The sequence below is a fragment of the Lepus europaeus genome, chromosome 6 (assembly GCF_033115175.1).
Source record: "Lepus europaeus isolate LE1 chromosome 6, mLepTim1.pri, whole genome shotgun sequence".
NCBI classification, from domain to species: Eukaryota; Metazoa; Chordata; class Mammalia; order Lagomorpha; family Leporidae; genus Lepus; species Lepus europaeus.
The window spans coordinates 99,099,596-99,118,652 of NC_084832.1; the positions used below are offsets into that span (position 1 = coordinate 99,099,596).

A 19,057-nucleotide genomic window follows, 5' to 3' on the forward strand; every position below is an offset into this window, starting at 1 on the left:
TTTAAGGGATAGTGCTGGAGAGAAAGACAGTTTAGCAGGGTCAAAAACCTTGCAGAAAAGTCTGCGGATGACTGCAACGAAGGGGTCCTTTGTCTTTGTTTCAAAACTTCTACTTCAGCCGGCGCCGCGGCTCACCAAGCTAATCCTCACCTGCGATGCCGGTACCCTGGGTTCTAGTCCTGGTCGGGGCGCCGGATTTTGTCCCGGTTGCTCCTCTTCCAGTCCAGCTCTCTGCTGTGGCCTGGGAAGGCAGTGGAGGATGGCCCAAGTGCTTGGGCCCTGCACCCGCATGGGAGACCAGGAGGAAGCACCTGGCTCCTGGCTTTGGATTGGTACAGCACTGGCCGTGGTGGCCATTTAGGAGGTGAGCCAACGGAAGAAAGACTTTTCTCTCTGTCTCTCTCGCTCTCTCTCTCACTAACTCTGCCTGTCAAAAAGAAAAAAAAAATAAAAGCCTTCTACTTCTAGCCCTTTCCTGCCCTTCCCCAGATCTGAGGCGCTGCTAGGCCTCCTCTCACCAGTGTATCCCAAGCTGCCACAATGGCCTCACAACCACCTCCAACTGCCAGGCCCCTCCTCAGCGCTGGGCACCCCCATTTCCACCTTCCCCTCTCTCCAAGGGGACTTCAGAGAGTCTGTGGGAAAATGGAGTTAAAAATCTGTTTTGATGCCAAAAATCTTGAAATCCATGTGTAGTTTTTTTCCCATAATATGCATAATCCAGGAACTTTTTTAACGATCTCATATGGATACATTTCAAAATTTTTGCACCAAAATAAATATTTTAATTCCATTTTCTGTGGACCTTTTGAAATCCCCTCCTCACAGCAGCATAATCACAGGTCAGCGGCCGTTCACTGAGCCCCTGGACGCTGCAGTAGGCTGCTGTCTGCACAGTGGAAACCACCCCCATTTTATGCGGGAGAGCCAAGGGCTCAGAGGTCAGGTGACTTGCCCAAGGTCACTCAGTAAGTGGCAGAGCTAGCACTGGAACTCCTTTGTCTCATTCCCCGGTGAGGCCTTTGCAATGCGCCCCACAGCCTCCCTCGCCAGCGGGGGATTCACTCAGCCCATCCTTGGCGGGAAATTCAGATTTTGTGCTTCGGTGCAGCAACAAATCCGTACATTCCATGCATGTTGGGTTCTTTCATGGAGTTGCAGTATAAACATTAAAACTCTATTTTTAAAAGGAATTTATTTTTACTTATTTGAAGGGCAGAGTGACAGAAACAGAGGGAGAGACAGAGAGAGAGAGAGAGCAAGAGAGAGAGATATCCCATCTGCTGGTTTGCTCCCCAAAATAGCTGCAATAACTGGGGCTCCATCCGGGTCTCCCATGTGGATGACACAGATCCAAGCATTTCACCCATTTTCTGCTGCTTTACCTGGTGCATTAGCAGAGAACGGGATGGGAAGTGGAGCAACTGGGACTCGAACCAGTGCTCTACAGTGTTGTAGGTGGCTTAGCCCTCTGTGCCACAGCAAAAGGCTCAGGAGCTGTGTAACTGGACTTCAGCTCATCCTGGCAGCCCACTCTGGGATGTTAAATCCACTGCATCTTGATGGCTGGGTTGAAATATCCATGTTGCCATCCTGCTACCTACACAAACACTGTTCATAGACAAGTATGCTATGTGCATATGTGAGTTTTGTAAGCACAATTTAATTACCCAGTGAAGTACATTGTATTCTCTCTCCAACTTCCATGTGAGACACTGAGGCCTGAGACCGTGCTAGGTAAGTGTCAGACATGAGTTGGACGTAGATCTAGTTCCAGCGTCTCTGTTTGTTCTACCTCTAGGCTGTCTGAGCTTGGCAGTCTTTTCCTCAGTCTCTCCATGCATTGGGAGTGGAAAGTCTGATCTACACATCTCCCCAAATCCCAGGCTGGTACTGAGGGTCACTGGATGGCCCAGACCCTGCTGGGGCCTATGGGTGCCAGTGGCTGTGCCTTGCAGGTGTGCTAGGACAGCCCGAAGGGCCACAGGGAGTCTTGCTTGGCTCAGGAAGTCCACCCCGGCCCTGAGAGCCTTGCAGAGTGGGGCGATTCCACCCTGAGATGCCAACTTGGTCTGCCTGCATTTCCACAGGGGAAGCAGATGGTTTGGGGAAATCCAATTTAAAAGGAACAGAATCAAATTAGCTCTCCAGGGGACCCATGGCCAAGGCTTGAGGGAAGACAATTACATTAGACACTCAGGCCTGCCCGAGCCGGCGTGAGGGCAGCGGGTGGGTGGGGCGGGAGCTGCAGGTGGCTCACTCATCTCTGGGTGGATTCAAATCCCTGGCTGAGGGCAGAGGCAAGAAGGTGGTTGACTGGAATGAAGTCCGTAGGTGCTGCTGGTCCCTGGGACCCACGAACCCAAGTGGACTCTGCCATTTGCCTCCCCACAGCTCACAAGTCCTTCTCTTTCTCAGAGTCCCACATGCGCAGTCCGACATCTTTTGGCATGGGACCCCATTTCTTAAGAACGTCCACAGGCCGGCACCATGGCTCAATAGGCTAATCCTCTGCTGCGGCGCTGGCATCCCGGGTTCTAGTCCCGGACGGGGTGCCAGATTCTGTCCCAGTTGCTCCTCTTCCAGTTCAGCTCTCAGCTATGGCCCGGGAAGTCAGTGGAGGATGGCCCAACTCCTTGGGCCCTGCACCAGCGTGGGAGACCAGGAGGAAGCACCTGGCTTCTGGCTTCGGATCAGCACGGTGCACCAGCCACAGCGGCCATTGGTGGGTGAACCAACGGAAAAGGAAGACCTTTCTCTCTGTCTCTCTCTCACTGTCCACTCTGTCAGAAGAACGTCCACAAAGAGCAGCCCCCAAGGGAGTGGACGTTTTTGCGTGGTGGCTAGGATGCCCATGTCCCATGTTGCAGTGCTTGTGTTGGGGGTCCCAGTTCTGGCTCCTGGCTCCAGACTCTGGGAGGCAGTGTGGCGATGGCTCCAGGGACTGGATTCCTACCACCCACGTCGGGGAGACCTGGATCGAATTCTTGGCTCCTGGCTTTGGCCCTTCACCTGCCCCCTACCTCCACTGCAGGCATTCAGGGAGTAAGCCAAGCAGATGGGTGCTCTCTCTCTCTCTCTCTCTTTCTCTATCCCTCTCAAATTGGGGAACAAAGCCAGAAGAGCTCCCCTCAACAGGTGCTGTGTTGACAAAAATGTCAGTCATGTTGACTCTGAGAATTGCGCCTCTGCTGCCCCTGGGATGTAGAAACCACGCTGTGGGCTCCTCTTGGGTCCCCGGAGGTCCTCGAGCCGATCAGCTGCAGCCTGGCACGTCTGTCCCCCCCCCCCCCCCGGGATGTGCTTTCCGCATAGCAGACCAGGGAGCATCCTGGACATCGACACTGCTGTCCCGGCCACGAACCTCTGAGCCAGGGACGCCCGTGGGGACGCCTCTGATTGAATGGCACCAAACTACCGTTTCGGCTCCTTTCTGCTGAGGGAGCTGCATTGGGAGACGCGGACAGCGGCAGAGACGCTAGGGCGGCGCTGCAGATGGAGCTGCTGTGTGCCTTCCGGGTGCAGGAGCCAGCCGAGGAAGTGCGGACGCTCAGAAGTGAGATGCTGAGTCACCTCCCGGCGAACCCCATTATTGAAGGATTTGGGTGCAGCTTTCTTTGTGTCTTAAAGGGACCAACAAGGGTACTGAATCAAACAGAAGTGCCACTATTTCAGTGATGAAACACGATTTTGAAATATTTCTGGGCTGCCCACAGAAATGTCCTCTGTTCTTAAAACTTAGCCTTTACTGAGGCCCTTCCTGACTCCGCCCCTGGCCCTTAACCAAACAACAGAGAGGTGGAGAGCTCCTTTCCTGAGCATTAGCCTGGGACATGTACTTTAGATTTTATTTATTTTCATTTTTATTTGAAAGGCAGGGAGAGAGAGAGAGAGAGAGAGAGAGAGACAGAGACTTCCATCCCCTGGTTCACTCCCCAAATGTCCGAAACAGCCAGGACTGGGCCGAGCCAAAGCAAAGAGCAAGGAACTCATTCTGGGTCTTCCCCGTGGGTGGCAGACGCAAGTACTCAAGTTATCACCTGCTGCCTCCTAGGTGCACGTTAGCAGGACATGGGACCAGAAGCAGAAGCCAAGACTCAAACCCAGGCATTGGATGCCGTGTCCCAGCATCGTTTTTTTTTTTTTTTTGACAGGCAGAGTGGACAGTGAGAGACAGAGAGAAAGGTCTTCCTTTTGCCGTTGGTTCACCCTCCAATGGACGCCACGGTAGGCGCGCTGCAGCTGGTGCACCACGCCGATCCGATGGCAGGAGCCAGGTGCTTCTCCTGGTCTCCCATGGGGTGCAGGGCCCAAGCACTTGGGCCATCCTCCGCTGCACTCCCTGGCCACAGCAGAGAGCTGGCCTGGAAGAGGGGCAACCGGGACAGGATCGGTGCCCCGACCGGGACTAGAACCCGGTGTTTTTTTTTTTTTTTTTTTTTTGACAGGCAGAGTGGACAATGAGAGAGAGAGAGAGAGAGAGAAAGGTTTTCCTTTTTGCCATTGGCTCACCCTCCAATGGCCGCTGCGGTCGGCGCATCTCGCTGATCCGAAGCCAGGAGCCAGGTGCTTCTCCGGGTCTCCCATGGGGTGCAGGGCCCAAGCACTTGAGCCATCCTCCACTGCACTCCCGGGCCATAGCAGAGAGCTGGCCTGGAAGAGGGGCAACCGGGATAGAATCCGGTGCCCCAACAGGGACTAGAACCCGGTGTGCCGGTGCTGCAAGGTGGAGGATTAGCCTGTTAAGCCACGGCGCCGGCCAAGACCAGTAGCATCTTTAACACTGCACCAAACACTTGCCCGAGACCTGTTTCTATAAGCTCCTAGAGATGTTAGGGGTACTTCTCCACCTCGAGCCTGAGAAGCTGGGCAGGGACACACAATTCACCCACGGGGCAGCCTAGGGGAGAGAGCTTGTGGGATGAGCCCTGGGAGACATGTGGAGTCTTGGTTCCATGCCTGAGCCCTCCAACTCCATCTAAAGCCATGGATTTGGAGGGCTGAGCCTTTTGCAAGGGGAGTCCAGTGTGTTGTTGGGTTTGAAAGCACCTGCAGTCCCTGTGGGGCACTGGGTGAAGCAACAACCTCTTAGTGTCTGGCCCTTTGTATTCACTTTGGTGGCCCTGGGCTGCTCACCACATCTGAGCCCAGAGGCAGTCATACCCAGCCAGCTGCAAGGAGCTTCTTTCTGGACCCAGCTTGCTGAGGCCACTGCGTCTTTTGGGACCTGGCCCTTCAGGGCCGAGAGCTGCAGGCCCTCGCAGTTTTCTGGTTACCCACGGAGCTGCACCTGGCTGTACCTGTCCACCAAGGGGCGGGGGAGCTGGGTGTGGTCCCTCGGCAGGAGCATGGGTCAGCTCTCAACAGGCTCTTCTATGGTGGTGGGTGCAGGCTACAGGGCACAGAGGGTGGCTCCTCCCCCACCCCCGCCACCTGAGTGGACCCCTGTACGTACGTGGCTGAAATGGGCCAGGCTTTCTCTCCTCAGACTTCACGTGGGCTCGTGCTGGCCATCTCTCTCGCTGTGAGTGTGGGAGTTGGGGGCCAGCCCTTCTCCAGCCCACGCAGACAGGCTGGCTGGGAAAGTTGTTCTCTGAGGAGGGTAACAATGAGCACACTGAAATGGGGCTGTGGGAGTTCCTAGTCCATGGTTCCAGAATCTTCCAAAGGCTCAACCATGTTTTCATTCCTGATTGCCACAACCACCACTTGGGTTCTTACCCATCGCTTGCTTTTGCCTAAGCTGGCTCTTCTGTCCAATACCCATAAGCAGGACAGAAAAACGCTGGGCGTTCTGGGATTCTGGCTTTCAGCAGCAACAACTCCATCATTCAGCAAAGAGTGGCGCGTGTGTATACGGCCCCGCTTTCCCTGGGAAGAGCTGGGGTCACAAGCAGGGCCGTGAGAACCAACCGGGGGTGACACTGCCATTGCATTCCCACACAAACCCAAGGCTGACCTGCAGTCTCCCGAGCTCTGAGAGGGGAAGGAACCTTCCCATGCTCTCATGAGTAAGGACCAGGGCCACAGAGGACGAGCTAATCCAGCCTTTGTGGATGGCAGAACATGCTTAGCCTGCAAGTTACCCTTTAAATTTTTTATTTATGTGAATGGAACAAATTTCATGTATCTCATACATACAGTTTTAAGTACATAATGGCACTTCCCACCCCATCCTGTCCCTCCCTCCACCATGCTTCCTTTCTTATTTTCTTTTAATTTTTGCAATATTTTTTTCCCTTTGAGACCAAGTTTTATCATTAATTGAAGAAGCACCTAAGCAAACAGGCAATGGAGTGGGACACTTAGCCGTATCTAAAACTTATGAGACATAAAGATATTCTCCACTTCATACACTAAAACGAAGTAAATCTTTGAGAACAAGTTTTAGTATCAACTGTCATGATACACCTCATTGAGGACAGAAGTCTTGCATGGGGAGTTAGTACACAGTGACTCCTATTGTTAATTAAACAATTAACACTCTTATGTATGATGTCAGTGATCACCCAAAGCTCTTGACATGAGCTGCCAAGGCTATGGAAGCCTTTTGAATCCACACACTCCGTCAGTATCTATACAAAGTCATATGTAAAGTGGAAGCTCTCTCCTCCCTTCAGAGAAAAGTACCTCCTTCTTTGATGACCACTGGGGTCTTTCCACTGGGGTCTCACTCACAGAGGTCCTTCATAAGTTATCCTTACACGCACAGGCACCACCCGGGTCTCTGGGCGTCTCTAATCTGCCTTCTGCCTGTCTGAGTTACCTCTTCTCGGTGTCTCCCATGACCCGAATTAGAAACTACTTGTTCTCTTGTCTGGCTCACTTCCCTCCCTATGTTCACGGATGCAGCATCCATTGGCATTGCACTTCACAGAACACAGAATATTCCATTGTATGTAGCTGCTGACGGGCACCTGGGCTGTGTCCACTTTTTGACTATTGTGAATAATGGTGCTATGAACGTGAGTGTTCTGATTTTTAAATGCATTGGGATTCAAGGACATTTTGATTATTTTTCGTTTTTCAGTGTTAATAACCCAAATTGAATCAAGGAGAGGGAATTAAAAATATTTCCTGTGCCTGTGCACTTCTGCCTCATTGTGTTTATCGCAGCAACTCTAACTGCTGGCTTAGCCCTCTGCCCTGCCCACCGACTGCAGACGGTGTGGGCAGGCACTGCGTCTCCTGCACCTCGGTGGCTTTGCGATCTACAGACCGGTGAAGCTGAACCTTGCTTCCCAGAAGTCCCCCCGCTGGGTGGGGCACAGAGACCCACATGCGAGGTGTGCAGGAGGGAGATGAAGCAGCAGGCTTTGTGCAGCTCACACGGATGGTCGCTGCTCTGCTGACCCATGGCAGCTTCTCCTACTCCCAGGCCAGGCGCCATCCAGCGTCACTGCAGAGGGCGCTGGTCTCCGTCGGCTCCATGCCCTCGGCACCAGAACATGACAACTGCCATGGATTTGCTTTCAGGGCTGCCGGCTTGTGCCTGGGGTTCCAGCTGGCTCCTGCACGCCTCCACTTTACACCCATTTGCTCTGCCTGGCTCCACAGGGGTAACAACTTTACAGACACTGTTTCACCACCTCCAGCGACTGTCTAAGGTGGAATCCCTAGAGCAAACGGCTTCTCTGAATAAACTCTGATGGGCACACATTTGTGTATTCATTCAATGAACACATATGGATGGATGGATGGAAAAATACAGAGCATCTGCTGTCCACCAGGCACTTGGTCCCAGGTGCTGGGCACACAGTAGGGATGAAAACCCCCAGGCATCATGAGACTCTCATGCACCTTTTGTTCTGAGGATGCAACAACTAGGGGAGCCAGTGCTGTGGCGCTGCAGGTTAAGCTACTGCCAGTGATGTTGGCTTCCTATATGAGTGCTGGTTCAAATCCTGGCTGTCCACTTCAGATCCAGCTCTCTGCTGATGTGCCTGGGAAGGCAGAAGATGGCCCAAGGCCTTGAGTCCCTGCCACCTATATGGGAGACCTGGATGGAGTTCTAGGCTCCTGGTTTCTGCCCAGCCCAGCCCTGGCCATTGCAGTCATTTGAGGAGTAAAACAGAGAATAGAAGATCTCTCTGTCTCTCTCTCTCTCTGGTGTGCTTCCAAATAAATAAAATAAATTTTATTTTTTTAATAAAAAGATATAAGATCCAGCAGAATGATGGGGTCTAGGGACTTGGTTCTAGCACTGACTCTTCTCCCAACAACCATGTGACTCCAGATCAAAATCTGTCTTTCTTCATTAGTGAAGTAGGGAGAGCGGCCTTCCAGCCCTCTTTTCCTAAAACGTCAGAGTCAATAGCAGTTGAAAGACATTTAAACACTAAACAGCTCTACAAAGGAAGCCAAAGCCAGCAAAGACCAGAAACCAGTCCAGGATATTGTCGTAATCTTTTATTATGTATCAAATTGTCTTCAATATAAGTTACAACTTGATTAAATGTGATAGACTTTTTTTTTTATCTACTTAAAGACAAAAAAAATTCTCTTTATATACAGTATCTTTTGTCTAGAGTCTAGCAAATATAGTACCTTTCATTGCAGGATTTCTGCTTAATACAACAAGCAAAAACAAACAACCCCCAAAAATATGAACTGAAGCAAACCAAATCCCCAAATCCCTCGACCACAAATATCAATGTTGAATAAAGCATTAAGAAGACAAACATGGGATAACTCATTTTGTTTAGAAATGCAGAATGGATACTAAAGTTAGTGGCAGAGCCAAAAACCCACAAACAAAACCAAACCCAACCCAAGAATCTTGAGGGGTACACCTTCCTGCTCAGGGGTACACGCTGACTCTAGACCATCTCCCGGCTCCTGCGGATGGCACAGCACAGGATCATACTGAAGATCATGCCGAATATCTGGAAGACAGGGTGGACAGGCGGTGGCTGTGAGCCCCTGAGCCCAAGGCACTGATGGAGGCGAGAGGCAGGCGGGACAATGCGAGGACTGCCAGCTGTGTGGGAGTCTGAGTCTACAGCGTCAGTAACCCATAAGCACCTTCCCTGGAGAAGGCTCAGGGCAGGGTAAACAAACCCAGAGCTAAATTTAATGCTCAAATTCCAGGTACTGTAATAGGCCATACAGGCTAGTACTTTGGCTTCTTTGTGTGTGTGTGTGTCTGTGTTTAATAATATTCTGTTTTAAAAGGACTGTTAGGTTCTTCGCTGAGAGCTGCTTCAAGCCTGTCCTAGATGCAGATGAGGGGTTCACTCAAGGGGAGGAAAGAGGAAAGGAAGCCGCGCTCTCTTCTGAGTGGTCCAGAGGAAGGCCAAGGGAAAAGGCCCCCGGGCGTCAGTGAGCCAGGCCACCCTGGGGACACGTGGGTCCCCCAATGGCCTCTTGTTATCCCTCATGGGGAGGGGCCAGGGGACCCCAAGGAACTGGTTGGTCCTGGAGGCTTCCTAGGGGCTGAGAACACAAGCCTGGTTCCACAGGTGCGATGCCCGTGCTCATGTTCCATATTGGTCTTGGCTACACCCCTGATTTCAGATTCCTGACAGCGCTTAAGTAGATCTATCCCTGCCATCCATGTGGGAGAGCTGGGTTAAGTAAGTTCCTGCTTCCTGGCTTTGGCCTGGCCAAGTGCTAGTCTTTGTAGGCACTGGGGAATGAACTAGTGGATGGGAGTGTTCTTTCTCTAAAGAAATAAGAAAAAAAGAAAAAAAGAGCCCTAGAGCCCTAATGGAGAAGAGAGTGGGTACTCTGGAGACAGAGTTCAAATCTGGAATGCGTCACTGCTGAGCTGGGAGGCTGGGAGGCTCTGAATAACCTTTCCGTCCTCTCTCCAGTTCCTAGCCGTACAGTAGAGACACCAGTGGTCCCTACTTAGCAGGCATGGCGAGAGTTAAATGCATTGACAAACGTACAGCTCCGAAAACAATGCCAGGCCAGAGCATGTGCTCAATGAACAGGACCAGGACCAAGACCAAGAGGGACCAGCAGCCCTGCCCCAGGCCCGCCACTCACCATCACTACGGCAATGCCAATGCCCACAGCGCCGATGACGTGGAATTTGTTGTCGAAGACCTCTTTGATGGCCTCAGGACAGGACTTAGGGAGGCAAAAGAGACCCAGGTCACACACAGTCCCCACTCCAAGGGTACCACCTCCTGCCCACAGCACCTGTCTTACTCCAGGACATTCAGGGACAGGAGATCCCTGGCTGGTTGGGAGGGAAGAGGGACTGAGAGGATGTGGGAGGTGGGCTCCTGAAACCTGGGCAAGTCATCCTGGAGCAGAGAGGGTGGGCCTCGCTTGCGGGTCTATTTCTAATACGCTTGTAGGGTATGTTTTCAGTCTTCCGGAATACGTGCATGAACTCACAATCAGGAGTATTTATGAAGTCTAAAGAGCAGCTGGGGCAGGCGTTTGGCCAAGTGGTCAAGATGCCTGCATCTCTCGTGGGAGTGCCTGGGTTTGACACTTGGCTCTGGCTCCTGACTCCAGCATCTTGCAAATGCAGACCCAGGGAGGCAACAGGGATGGCTCAAGTAACTGGGTCCTTGCCACCCACATGGGAGACCTGGACTGAATTTCTGGCTTCATCACTGGCCATCGTGGGCATTTGCAAGTGAACCAGGAGCTCTGTGTGTGTGTTTCAAATGAATACAAATTTTAAAACATTAACAAATAAATAAAAAGCAGGAGTGGAGGACTCAGAGCTGTGCCTGGTCTTCCAAGCTTGAGCCTGGGGTATCAGTGGGCCATGCCGGCTTGTTTTCTCCAGGTCTGCCTCGTGTTTCACTGCCATGGAGGAGCCAGGCAGGCCCAGGGCAAGGCAGAAATGAGCAGGTCACCCTGGGACGCTTACACAGGTGCAAGGGACATTTACGAGGGGCTGGTACCCAACCTCCCAGAACGAGATGGCCAATCTCATTCCTCCCCTTGAGGGGTCTGCCCAGGGCAGGGGTGCTGGGGGCTGCTCTCCAGTTTACCTTAACCTGGATGCTCTCCAAGATGTCCTTTTTGGGGCAGATGTCCGAGATAAACTGCTCCACACCGCCAGCCATGCCACAGCAGTCCAGCTGCAGAGAGCGCGCAGGAATGGGGAGGAGAAAGAGGTTAAACACATGTGCCCGTCTGCTGCCCCAGGGACCCCATGTGCAGGTGCACTGGGCAGCGCGGCCAGCAGGTGCCGGGGGCCCTTTGTGCGGACGAGACGTACCGCGTAGTGGATGGCTTTCAGCGTCTCTCGCTGCGGCTCGTCCTTGTTTTTCAGCTTGTTGTAGGTGTCCTTGTAGAACTCCTGGACTTCCTTGATCACCTGCGATGGGCAGACAAGGGCGGCACAGACATCCTCATCCTGTCCCACAGTGTTCACGCTCTTCACATTCTGAGCCAGTGAACTCCCATGCACGGACCATGCCACCGAGCAGGCACCTCTCTTGGGGCCTCTGTGGCACCTGCCACCTCCTCTCTTGTTTTTTAGGGACGTGTCCCAGCCACTGGCCATTCTTCCTTTTCTTTTGCACCCTGGGTGGGTCCCATAAGCTCCACTAGGCTCTTTGCCTCTCTGCCTGGTGACTAAACCGAATCTCTCAAGATAACAGAATTTAACTCCCTCTTGTTTTGCCTCACCAGTTAGGTGTGATTTTTACATCTCTCTGCACGGGTGTTCCTGGATGCACCGGGCAGGAGAATTTCACAGTCCCTGCACCATGTATGTTACAGGGGGCCTTGGAGACCCTGCCTGGGATGTCTTCAAAGCCTGCCAGAAGCGAGGACGATGACATCACCCCGGGGACACGTTCCTGTCCTCTCGTACCCAGTGCATCCCTGTAATGCACGTCTGTCCCCGTGACCCTCAGCCACGCCCCAGTGACAGACCAACATGCCACATCTTCCCAACACCTGGAATCATCCCTTCCTATTGCTGCGGTCGCAGCCTTTATTCTTTGGCCTCCAATGCTCCCCAAGGAAGTCCACGCTCAGCCATGCTCCGACCCCTCCAGGGGCTTCCACAGCTGTCTCCTGAAATCCTAGCTCACATTCAAGCACAGAGCCAGTCCTGCCTCCCCTCCCCGCCCCCTTTCAATCCTTTGGTGTTTCTGGACACTTGAATCGCTTCAAGGACATGTGTCAAGTGTGTGCCTTTTCCCACGCTAGATGACAAAGCTCCTGGAAGCGGGAACCAAAGCTGGGGCATCTGAGCACCTGGAGGAACACACAACCTTGAGGGGCGAGGGAGAAGCAGGGGTAGGGAACCCACTGCAAACCACGACTCCTTGGCTACCTTTCCAGGAGTTGGGCAAAGGGCTATTAAGGTGTGAGACAAACAGACAGACACACCCCAGAGTGCAGAACATCTGCACCTACTATGTGCCAGCTTTGTGGCTGGCACAGCTCCAGTTCTGACCAGCCAGGACCCCCTTCCACCCTCTCACCCCCATCCCCCAACTCACAAATACAGACCAAGGCAGGACCCAAGAGACCTTCCAGGAAAAACCTACCTCGTCTTTGTGAGAATAGCCCCAGATGGCCGCGGCGATTTCGATGGCAAATATCACCAGCAGGAAGCCGAAGAACTGGAAGGCAAGAAGGCGCCAGGGTGAGGTCCGGCCCCTGCCGCCCATGCGGGACATCAAGGGGTGTCAGGACAAAGAGGGACAAGAGCTCTTGGGGGACCAAGGGACAGTCTAGAAGGCTGGACAGGCGCAGTTAGGCTGGGGCGAGGAGTGAGCTGAGCAGGAGAAGGTGCCCACGTGGGTGCGTGCAGGGGATTGGGCAAGAGGCAGTGAGCAGAGCCCAAACTGGGCCCGCTGAGGGAGTCGACACCCTTGCTGGGAGCGGGGGGATGGCCCTAGACCATGTGAGGAGCAGGAGAGAAGGCGGAAGTACCTGTGGATTCAGGGAAAAAAAGCAAACGTGCTCTTCGAGAAAGGAGAGCATGAAGTCCTGGCACTGAGCTGCCTGCAGGCAGGGAAGCCACAGGTCTAGGAAGGAAGGGGCGGGGCCCTGGGCCAGGGGGCTGGGGTGCAGGGGAGGCTGAGGACAGCCCAGGCCCGCCAGGTCCCCTCTGCACCGTACCCGTTCCGGCTGCTCCAGGGGACCGCGCAGGGGACAGGGAGCATGTGTCAGAGGATGAGGGGAACACAGAGGGGGCACTCACCAATCCCAGCATGCACTGGGACTCCTGCACGGCCCCACAGCAGCCCAGGAAACCCACCAGCATCATGAGGGCCCCGGCTCCGATCAGAATGTAGACTCCTGGGGAAGACGGAGGAGAAGCACGTGACCAGGGAGACCCGGGTTTGGAGGCCCAGACCCACCCTGCACTTCCTTTCCCCTGTGCCGCCCCACTGCCCCACCCCCTCCCCTCCACCCCAGCCCCTGTCTCCTTCCCACCGGTCTGTCTTCCAGGACCCTGCTTCATCAAGCCTATGCTCCTACAGAAGCCTCAGTCTTTCTGGAAAGTTCTGTGAGGACAAAGAATACCCATGGGAACCCTGCTCAAGCCACAAACCGGTCCAGTCCAGCACTCCCAGCCAGATGACTCCATTCAAGCAGGCCAAGAGACCCTGCAAGCTGGGATGCACTGCCTGCCTCTTTGAGCCTCCCCCTGGCCTCTGGGGAGAAGGCTCTCAGAGCAAGGTACCAGAAGGAAGGGGCTACACACACTGAGACGCCTACCCTCCATGCACACGCTGGCAAAGGATCTGAGGGTCGAAGGCCTCTGTTCTGGTCCTGGCACTGCTCCTACCTGCTGTGTGGCCTTGCGTAAGACACTGTCCCTCTCTGGGGCCTCAATTTCCTTACCAGTACAAAGTTTGGTTGCTAGGGAAATCTCAAAAGAACCCCATAGCTGCACCAAGGGGAGGGGAGCAACACCATTTATGTCTCCAATCTGAGCAGCTGATAGGCAAGGGGAGAGTAAAGGTAGTGGGTTCTATGACTCCCGCCTAGACCCAATCCAGGCAAATTCCAGGATGCGGAACAGCCTGGCCACTTGCATTCCACAGCATGCCAAGGGAAGGCCAGAGGGGCCCATCCTGTGGTTACACCCTTGAGACGTCACAGCCGGCTGCAGGGTCTGCGGGGACTACGCTGTCGCATGGGCCCCCACCCCAAAGGCCCCAAGGGGACGCCGGCAGAGAAGTCCCAGTGTCATTGTTGAGGCCTGCATGGCGAGAGCACCGGCTCGGAAGCCCAGAACGCCTGGGTCTCAAGGCCAGCTCTGTGACGCTGGGCAGGCCACGTCACCTCTCTGTGCACCTGTTTCCTGTCCACCACACAGGGATGGGACCAACGCCTGTGAAGCCCCGAGTGGTGCAATCTGTGCGTGACAGCAAACGCCAGCTGCTGTGCATCGCTGTCACACAAACTCCCGGTGACAATGACAATCACCGCTCTCTCCTTCCTGCCCTCTACCTGGCATCAGAGAGATTTCCCCGATCAGGGGCTGAAAAGGAGACCCAGAGCGGGAGAGAGCCAGAGCCAGAGCACTCTGGGCAGGTGGCAGTGACTTCACCGTCCCCAAGTACCCTCCCGCACGGGGCCGAGGCCGTGCAGGCAGCAGAGTGTGCAGCCCGCCTGCAGCTGCAGCTCCTGGGCAGTGCAGGGCAAAATGCACACAGGGAGTGCTTGTGCCTCTCCCTCTCCCCCACATCTGCCGTGACAGCACGTCACGTGGGCCTGGCCGACTCCATGCCGCATGAATGTGGGCATTGTTCCTGGGCATGCCTGGCCCAGACTGGGCAGAGGGACAAAACGTTGCTTGTCCTCAAGTCCCATCCTCCTCGGCCGTCAGACACCGTGGGACTGTGGGCTGGACCCTGAGAGGCGGTACGGCCCAAGTACAGGGCACCGGGGAGAAGGGATGGCTCTTGCAAGGGGGTGCAGGCCACTGGACGGCCCAGGTTTCTCCCATCTCAGCGGGGTAAGACATGGAAGGAGGAGGCCACTGGTTGGAGCTCCACGGCCGGGGTGTCAGATCATCAGATTTACAAGCGTGGGAAACAGTCGAGTGGGAGTGCACGGACAGACATGTTGTCTGTAAATCCCAATCCCGTGCACAAACCCGGCGACCCGCAGAGGGAGGTTCCCAAGTTGAGGCTCGCCCGGGCCGTGCACCAGCCCTTCCTGTTGGGGAAAGACATCAGACAGCCCCTGCCTCAGGTTGGCCTGCCAGGAGGTCAGGGAACCACTGTGGGCCTCGGGTGCTCCCCTCGCGCAAGGCCACTCCCGGCCTACACCCCAGCTTGTTAGCAAGGGCTGGCGATGACACATGACAGAGCGCTGCCCCGTATAAAAGCAGGGGACGTCGCGTTCTGTCTGACTCATGGAAAAAGTGATTCGTCACAGAGCCTTCTCTACCATTTCCGTATTAATTCGCTTAAGGGCTGTTTACTCTGCCTTTTGCAGGATGACATTATAGGGCTAGTAAAAAACAAAACAAAAAACAAAAACCACTGAGTGGCCGGCGCCGCGGCTCACTAGGCTAATCCTCCGCCTTGCGGTGCCGGCACACCGGGTTCTAGTCCCGGTCGGGGCACCGATCCTGTCCCGGTTGCCCTTCTTCCAGGCCAGCTCTCTGCTGTGGCTAGGGAGTGCAGTGGAGGATGGCCCAAGTCCTTGGGTCCTGCACCCCATGGGAGACCAGGAGAAGCACCTGGCTCCTGCCATCGGAACAGCGCGGTGCGCCGGCCGCAGCGCGCTACCGCGGCGGCCATTGGAGGGTGAACCAACGGCAAAAGGAAGACCTTTCTCTCTGTCTCTCTCTCTGTCCACTCTGCCTGTCAAAAAAAAAAAAAAAAAAAAAACACTGAGTGACAGCAGTATACGCTGGGGGTGTCCCTGACACAGGAAACACAGCGCTCTGAGCTCCACGGGACTCAGCAGCCTCCTGTCACTGGCCCAAGTCCATCCTGTACACCTGTCTGGGTACAGAACGACACCTGCAGGTAACTCACTCGGGGGTCCAAAGGAACCCCAACTCTGCCCGCAGTGGCCCTCTCTTGGCTCCTCTCTCTATCATGGATGGCTGTCCTCATGAATAAGCACCACGGTGCCATTCCGATTGCCAAACAGAGCAGCCCTCGGCCTCGGGGAGGTGTCGCTGTGTCAGCTGCCCGGGTTTCAGGATGGCGAAATCGAGGCACGGAGCAATGAAAACGGACTGCCCCAGGCAAGCTGGAACCGCGGGGCCGGCTGGCTGATGGCTGGTGCACCCAGGGGGACGTTCATGCTGGCTGGATGAGGCCCCCTCTGCACCTGATTCTGGAAGGCCATCAAGGAGTTAATAAGGGCTGCTGGCCTAGGACCAAGAAAACGGAGCTCCCAACATGTCTGCAGCCTGGGATTACAGATACTGCTGACCGCTGAGGCTCCCAGGACCCAGACTGGTGAGAAGGCCCATATAAGGCTGTCAGCTGGTCTGGACTCGCTGTCGACTATGAAGACGACAGGAAGTTTCGCTTGCTTCTCTGCCTGGTTGCTCACGGTATCTGCTTTGCAAGCTGTGGCCCTCACTGCATGACAGCCCTGGTTTGTTCAGGGTTTCCCCCAGAGCCAGCTGTGTGGTCAAGACTGGCCTGTGGCTTGCTCTGCAGACAGGGACCGAGTGCAAGGGACGGTCACCCCATGATGTCAGGAATGGCAGCCAGGGTGTGGCTGGCACTCCAAGCTCACATGCTGGGAGGAGGGCTAGGGGTCAACACAAAAGGCTGAGTTCACTGCTCAGTGGGGAAAAGGGACACAGGGAGAGGCCTTGCTGGCCCTCTGCCCACGGCCGACCATTATTCGGTTTCCCAGGCGGAACGGACCCACGTGGCTGCTCAGCTTGCTGCTGTCCCAGGGTCACTTGCATCACCCCCATTCCCCAGGCCTCCTGCACGCAGGAGCTCCTGCCCAGCAGGGGTCGCTGCACAGGGTCTGCACTAGAGGGGGGCAGTGGCCACTAGCCCCCAGCCTGGCATTGCTGGGTCTCTGCAATTGTGCCTCCAGGTCACCCTCCTGGTGGCTTCAGGTAGAAGTACTGACCACTTGGGGAGGGGGGGGCTGCAATGCCCACAGGATCTGATCTTTTGAGGGTCCAGGCCCCTGCAAACACATGCTCATCACTCTGCTGCCACCTTGCACGGCTCTCCGCCCATCACCTGCTGGCTGGGACTGCTCTTCCCTGAGTGCAATCTGGGCGAAGTCCAAAGGCCAAGAGAGGCCCACCCTGCCTCACAATGGGGAACCGTCAGTCAGTGCAAGCCCTGGCCACTCCTCCCCAGGGAGACGCCCCACCAAACACGGCACAGATGCCAGACACAGCTTCCAGGGCCTGCCGCTCCAATCCCAGCCCTGCTTGTCCAGGGGTGAGCCAGACATGCACGCGTCTTAGCAGCTCTAGGATGCTTTCTTCATCCGTGGAGGCTCCTTGCAGAGCCACGAGGACTGAATTATATCACAGGAAGACTTGCAAGTGCTGCTGCCTCCCCCCAGCCCCATCGACTTCTTGGTGAGAGCCTTCGCTCCCACATCTAAAGATGCAAATGCAGCAAGGCACTCTGGGTAACCAGAGAGAAAAAACTCGACTATGAGGAGTGACCAGAACAATGACAGATGCAGTGTCTTTTCTGGGAGACACGTGGGGAGGCTGGGGGGCTCTGACTTAGAAAACTCAGGTGAGCATACAGAGCCGTGGTGAAGACATGGCGTGGGCCACCTACATCCCCTACCTGAGTGCCTGGGCCCGAGTCCTAGCTCTGCTTTGACTCTGGCTTCCTGCTGATGCACACCTTGGGAGGCAGCAGGTGACAATTAAAGGACTTTGGGTCCCTGCCACCCACATGGTGGCACAGCCTGGCTCAGCCCTGGCTGTTTCAGGCATTTGGAGAATGAACCAGTGGATGGAAGAACTCTGTTTTTCTGTGATTCAGAAAAAAAAAAAATTTAAAGAGAGAGAGAGAGAACACTGGGCCTGAAATCACCCATTCCCACGGCAGGTCCACTCCATCTCGGAGAGCCCCTGGCTCCCTTGTGTCTCGAGGCGCAGAGCTCAGAGGGTCTCCCTCTGTGTACAGTGCCCTGGCTGCTGCACACCCCGGCCCTACAGGGTGGCATTCCAGGCCTACTGCAGGCACACAAGAATGCTCTGTTGCTAAAACAAACCAGGGCGCTATGGAAACCTGCACCTTAAAAGCTCAAGGGGTTGTTTTTTTGTTTCTTTCTTCTCTTTTCTTCTTCTTCTTCTTCTTTTTTTTTTTTTTTAACACATTATGCTCTTCTCTCCCTGACTTTCTTTCTGACAATAGGGAAGACACAGCTGAAAAAATCCTCGCTGACAACAAGAAAAAGCAGGAAAACTACGCGTGGGGCTCAGGTGTGGTGCAGCCTCATGGGCTGTTTTGTCCCTGCTGACCTGGTGCAGCCGGGAAGGGGAGGGGGCATGGCTGCCAGCGGCAGCAGCACCAGCCCTGGGAGATAACCCTGGTCAGACCACTTTCTCCGTCTTTTATAAAAAGAACTTGGGTAGGCGGAAGGAAGTGACCAGACGTACACTTTGAGCCTGATGGCATGACAGCGCCAGCCTAAAAATAGGGGGTTCCTCTTGCTTCTCGCAAATGAAATGTTTCCTGCCCCTAATCCACACGTGGTGTGGAGCCACAGGGTCGGACAAGGCTGGGAAGTTACATTTGTGGGCCTTCATCTCCCATTTCCTTTTTTTAAAGATTTATTTATGGGGCCAGCGCTGTGGCACAGCGGGTTAATGCCCTGGCCTGGAGCGCCGGCATCCCATATGGGCGCCAGTTTGAGTCCTGGCTGCTCCTCTTCTGATCCAGCTCTCTGCTATGGCCTGGAAAAGCAGTAAGAAGATGGCCCAAGACCTTGGGCCCCTGCATCCACCTGGGAGACCCAGAAGAAGCTCCTGGCTTCAGATCGGCGCAGCTCCAGCTGTTGCAGCCAATTGGGGAGTGAACCATTGGATGGAAGACCTCTCTCTCTCTCTGCCTCTCCTCTCTCTGTATAACTCTTTCAAATAAATAAATCGGAAGAGGAGCAGCCTGGACTCGAACCGGCGCCCATATGGGATGCTGGCACTGCA

General features: G+C 54.8%; 1 protein-coding gene across 1 annotated transcript in view; it reads right to left on the reverse strand.

The window, feature by feature from the left end:
* Positions 1 to 8,393: 8,393 nt before the first annotated feature.
* The window catches only part of CD9 (CD9 molecule), a 35,952-nt gene continuing 25,288 nt past the window's right edge, over positions 8,394 to 19,057 (reverse strand). Inside the window, exons 3-8 of the mRNA XM_062194752.1 lie at positions 13,136 to 13,233; positions 12,477 to 12,551; positions 11,192 to 11,290; positions 10,962 to 11,051; positions 9,994 to 10,077; positions 8,394 to 8,885 (exon numbers count right to left, since the gene is read on the reverse strand). Coding sequence (XP_062050736.1) covers positions 8,820 to 8,885; positions 9,994 to 10,077; positions 10,962 to 11,051; positions 11,192 to 11,290; positions 12,477 to 12,551; positions 13,136 to 13,233 — 512 coding nt within the window. The 3' untranslated portion in view covers positions 8,394 to 8,819. The remainder of the gene's footprint in view (positions 8,886 to 9,993; positions 10,078 to 10,961; positions 11,052 to 11,191; positions 11,291 to 12,476; positions 12,552 to 13,135; positions 13,234 to 19,057) is intronic.